We start from the raw sequence: 3,042 nt of genomic DNA, 5'->3' as shown, positions 1-3,042 counted from the left end.
AATAATTAAATAAAAATAAAAATAATTGTGTTAATTGCATTTTAATTATTATCCTTTTGAGCATGGGAAGGCAGTGTATGCACACTAGCATGTGTGTGGAGTGGAGATCAGAGGTTAGCTTTGGAGTTGCTTCTCTCTGACACCATGTGGAACCTAAGGGTGCCCACAGCACATGCCGAGCCTTCTGTGTTTGTCTCACACACCACCTTCCACTCAGCTCCCCCTAAGCCCATACCTGGGACTCCAGACCCACAGAGCAAACCCACTCCATCTCAGGGAAAGAACACAGATATGAGCACAGGGCTCAGTCAGATGGAGAGCTGAAGTCTGCTGTGCCCACCACTCCCTGCCATACTCCGCGTGCTTTTCCTTGATCACTGAGCTGCTTCCTGGGATTTCCCACCACACATACAGGCAAGTTCTAGCCTTTGCACACCATTTCCCCGCTCGAAGTTCTGGGGCGTATCAGGTGGATGCTTCTCTTCCTTCAGATTTACGTATTTGTAGTTTGGACTTGCACCAAAGCGACCCAGGGAGGGCGAGGGCAGCATGGCTGGGGTTCTGCAGGGAGTCTTACCTGGGAAGGAGACCTGCACTGACTGGCTCAGGTCCGACAGCTGGGGCTGGCTGTGCTCGCCCATCACAACATACTGACAGCGGAAGTCCCCCCCAGCAGCCTCACTGCCTCCACCAGTCACATTGAATGTTACACCAGGCTGATCTGAGGGGGCCTGCAGGAGCTGGACTGCCTCTTCCCCTCGAAACAGGGTGAAATTGGCCCCTAGAAAGTCCTCTGGGGCTGTACACGAGATGTAGATGGGATCATCTTGGCTGCTTGGGTAGGGGGAAGCCAGGAAGATGGATGGTGCAGGAAGAGCCAAGGAGCCTGTAATGAAGAAAGATAGCTTGAGCTGGCTGCGTTCTTGGGACCAGATCACCTACTCTATATGCATGCATATATGCAGAGTCCACATGCATGTGTGTGCCTGGGATCAGACTATTTGAACCTTCTGTTGATCTGCACTTGATGTTTGTAACAGGACACTCACCACTGTTACCTGGAACACTGCGTACAATGGCACTCATGTGTCAATGTTTAAGTCACTTTATTGACAGTGGCAGTAATTATTATAAACAATACAATGATGCTCAGTCAACAATACTATGTATCAGTCCCTTCTGTAGTTGATAGGGACAAGGCAGTGGACTATAGAAACGAACAGAAGCTGGGGCTGGAGAGAGGGCGCAGTGGTTAAGAGCACTGGCTACCCTCCCAGAGGACGTGGGTGTGATTCCCAGCACCCACATGGCAGCTCACAATTCAGTCTGCAACTCGGGTCCAAAGGGATTTGTCGCCCTCTTCTGGCCTCCACAGGCACCAGGCATACAGCTAGTTGCCCAAACATGCAAGCAGGCAAATCCCCGATACACAGAAAATCAAATGAGGGCAGAAGGGAAATAAACAGAAGTGCTGACCTGAGGAAAGGGCAGGAGGAGCTCTGGGCAATGGAGAAGGCTACTTGTGAACTGGGGTGACCTCAGAGGGTTTCCCAGAAGAGGTGACATATAATCCGAGCCTTGCTAGTGGAGGACAGCAGCGAAGATTGAGGAAGAACCTTCCAGCCTGAGGAAATGCTGTGGGAAGAAGGCCAGAAGGTGGATGGGGCACACAGATGAGCTGAGGGTGGGTGTGACTCAGTGGTAGAGCCCCTGCCTAGAGTCCCCCATTGAGGGGCTGGGGTGTGGCTCAGTGATAGAGTCCCTGCCTAGAATCCCCAGTGAGGGGCTGGGGTGTGGCTCAGTGGTAGAGTCCCTGCCTAGAGTCCCCCCAGTGAGGGGCTGGGGTGTGGCTCAGTGCTTCTGTCAAGCATATTTGAGGCCCTGGATTCATCCACAAGAACAGAAAAGAAAAAGAAAATCCAAGAGGTGAGTTCGTGTTGGTTGGTAAAGGGTGGGTAAAGGAGAGATAGACAGGAGGGTGGAAGAATCCACCTTACTGCTTGGGGCTGGGGGAGGGGTTGGAGTGGGTCTTCTGTAGGAAGCAGCCTCTGAAGGGACCAATCAATCTCTTGCCTAGCTGTCACAACTTCCTGACCAGAGAGAGAGTCAGAGGCAATCCATTTTGTCTTCTTTAAATTTACTTTCTGTGTATGAGTAATTTGCCTGCATGTATGTCTGTGTAGTATGTGGGTACCTGGACCCTGTAGAGGCCAGAAAAGGGTGTCAAATCCCTTTGGACCTGAGTTACAGAAAGTTGTGTTCTGCCATGTGGGTGCTGGGAATTGAAACCAGGTTCTTTGGAAAAGCAGCCAGTGCTGCTAACTGCTGAGTCATCTCTCCAGTCCCTTTTTTTTTTTTATTATTAAATGTATTCATTCATTTCGTGTGTGTGTGTGTGAATTTGTGTGTGTGTGTGTGTGTGTGTGTGTGTGTATCAGAGGACAGCTCATAGGAGTTGGTTCTCTCCTTCCACTCTGTGAATACCAGGATCAAACCCAGGTCATCAGGGCGGCAACAAGTGCCTTTACCCCCTGAGCATCTCATCAGCCCCTTTTTAAACAAAGAAACAAACAGATATCCCTGGCAGGCGCCCCACCCTGTATTAACTCCACAGGAATGTCTGAGCTAACCTCCCCTGACAGCCCAAGTCCCTTACTCTGAGTGCCATGGTCCTGGAGCCAGGGGGGCTGAGTCAGGGACACTGGCACTGCTGGTACGATGATATTTCTATAAAACTTGGCTCCGAGGGGATGGGAAGGCCCAGACTGGCAGTCAGGCAGTCTCCCGGGCTCCAGGCTAGCTCTGAGGGGATCTAAGTCATCTAACACCTAGAGAGGATAGCCCCACTGTGCTTTCTGCCCCGCAGGGCGGGTGGGGGAGGGCAAGCTTCAGACTCACCAGATGCAAACAGCAGAACGGTCCACGGCATCTCTCTTCCCATGTGGGGCTGGGAAAGCTGGCTGAGGCCACAGGATCGGGGGCTCCCTGTCAGCCCTGAGAGCACAGTGGAGAAAAGAGAAGCACGGGCTGGTTTGTACTGTT

General features: G+C 51.7%; 1 protein-coding gene across 1 annotated transcript in view; it reads right to left on the bottom strand.

The window, feature by feature from the left end:
- C5H19orf38 (chromosome 5 C19orf38 homolog) overlaps nt 1-3,042 on the bottom strand; it is a 20,203-nt gene extending 17,161 nt beyond the window's left edge. Inside the window, exons 1-2 of the mRNA XM_013346229.2 lie at nt 2,899-3,042; nt 578-886 (exon numbers count right to left, since the gene is read on the bottom strand). Coding sequence (XP_013201683.1) covers nt 578-886; nt 2,899-2,941 — 352 coding nt within the window. The 5' untranslated portion in view covers nt 2,942-3,042. The remainder of the gene's footprint in view (nt 1-577; nt 887-2,898) is intronic.

The sequence above is a fragment of the Microtus ochrogaster genome, chromosome 5 (assembly GCF_000317375.1).
Source record: "Microtus ochrogaster isolate Prairie Vole_2 chromosome 5, MicOch1.0, whole genome shotgun sequence".
Taxonomy (NCBI): Eukaryota; Metazoa; Chordata; class Mammalia; order Rodentia; family Cricetidae; genus Microtus; species Microtus ochrogaster.
The sequence above is the reverse complement of the archived record's forward strand: the minus strand, read 5'-3'. Positions and strand labels throughout refer to the sequence as shown.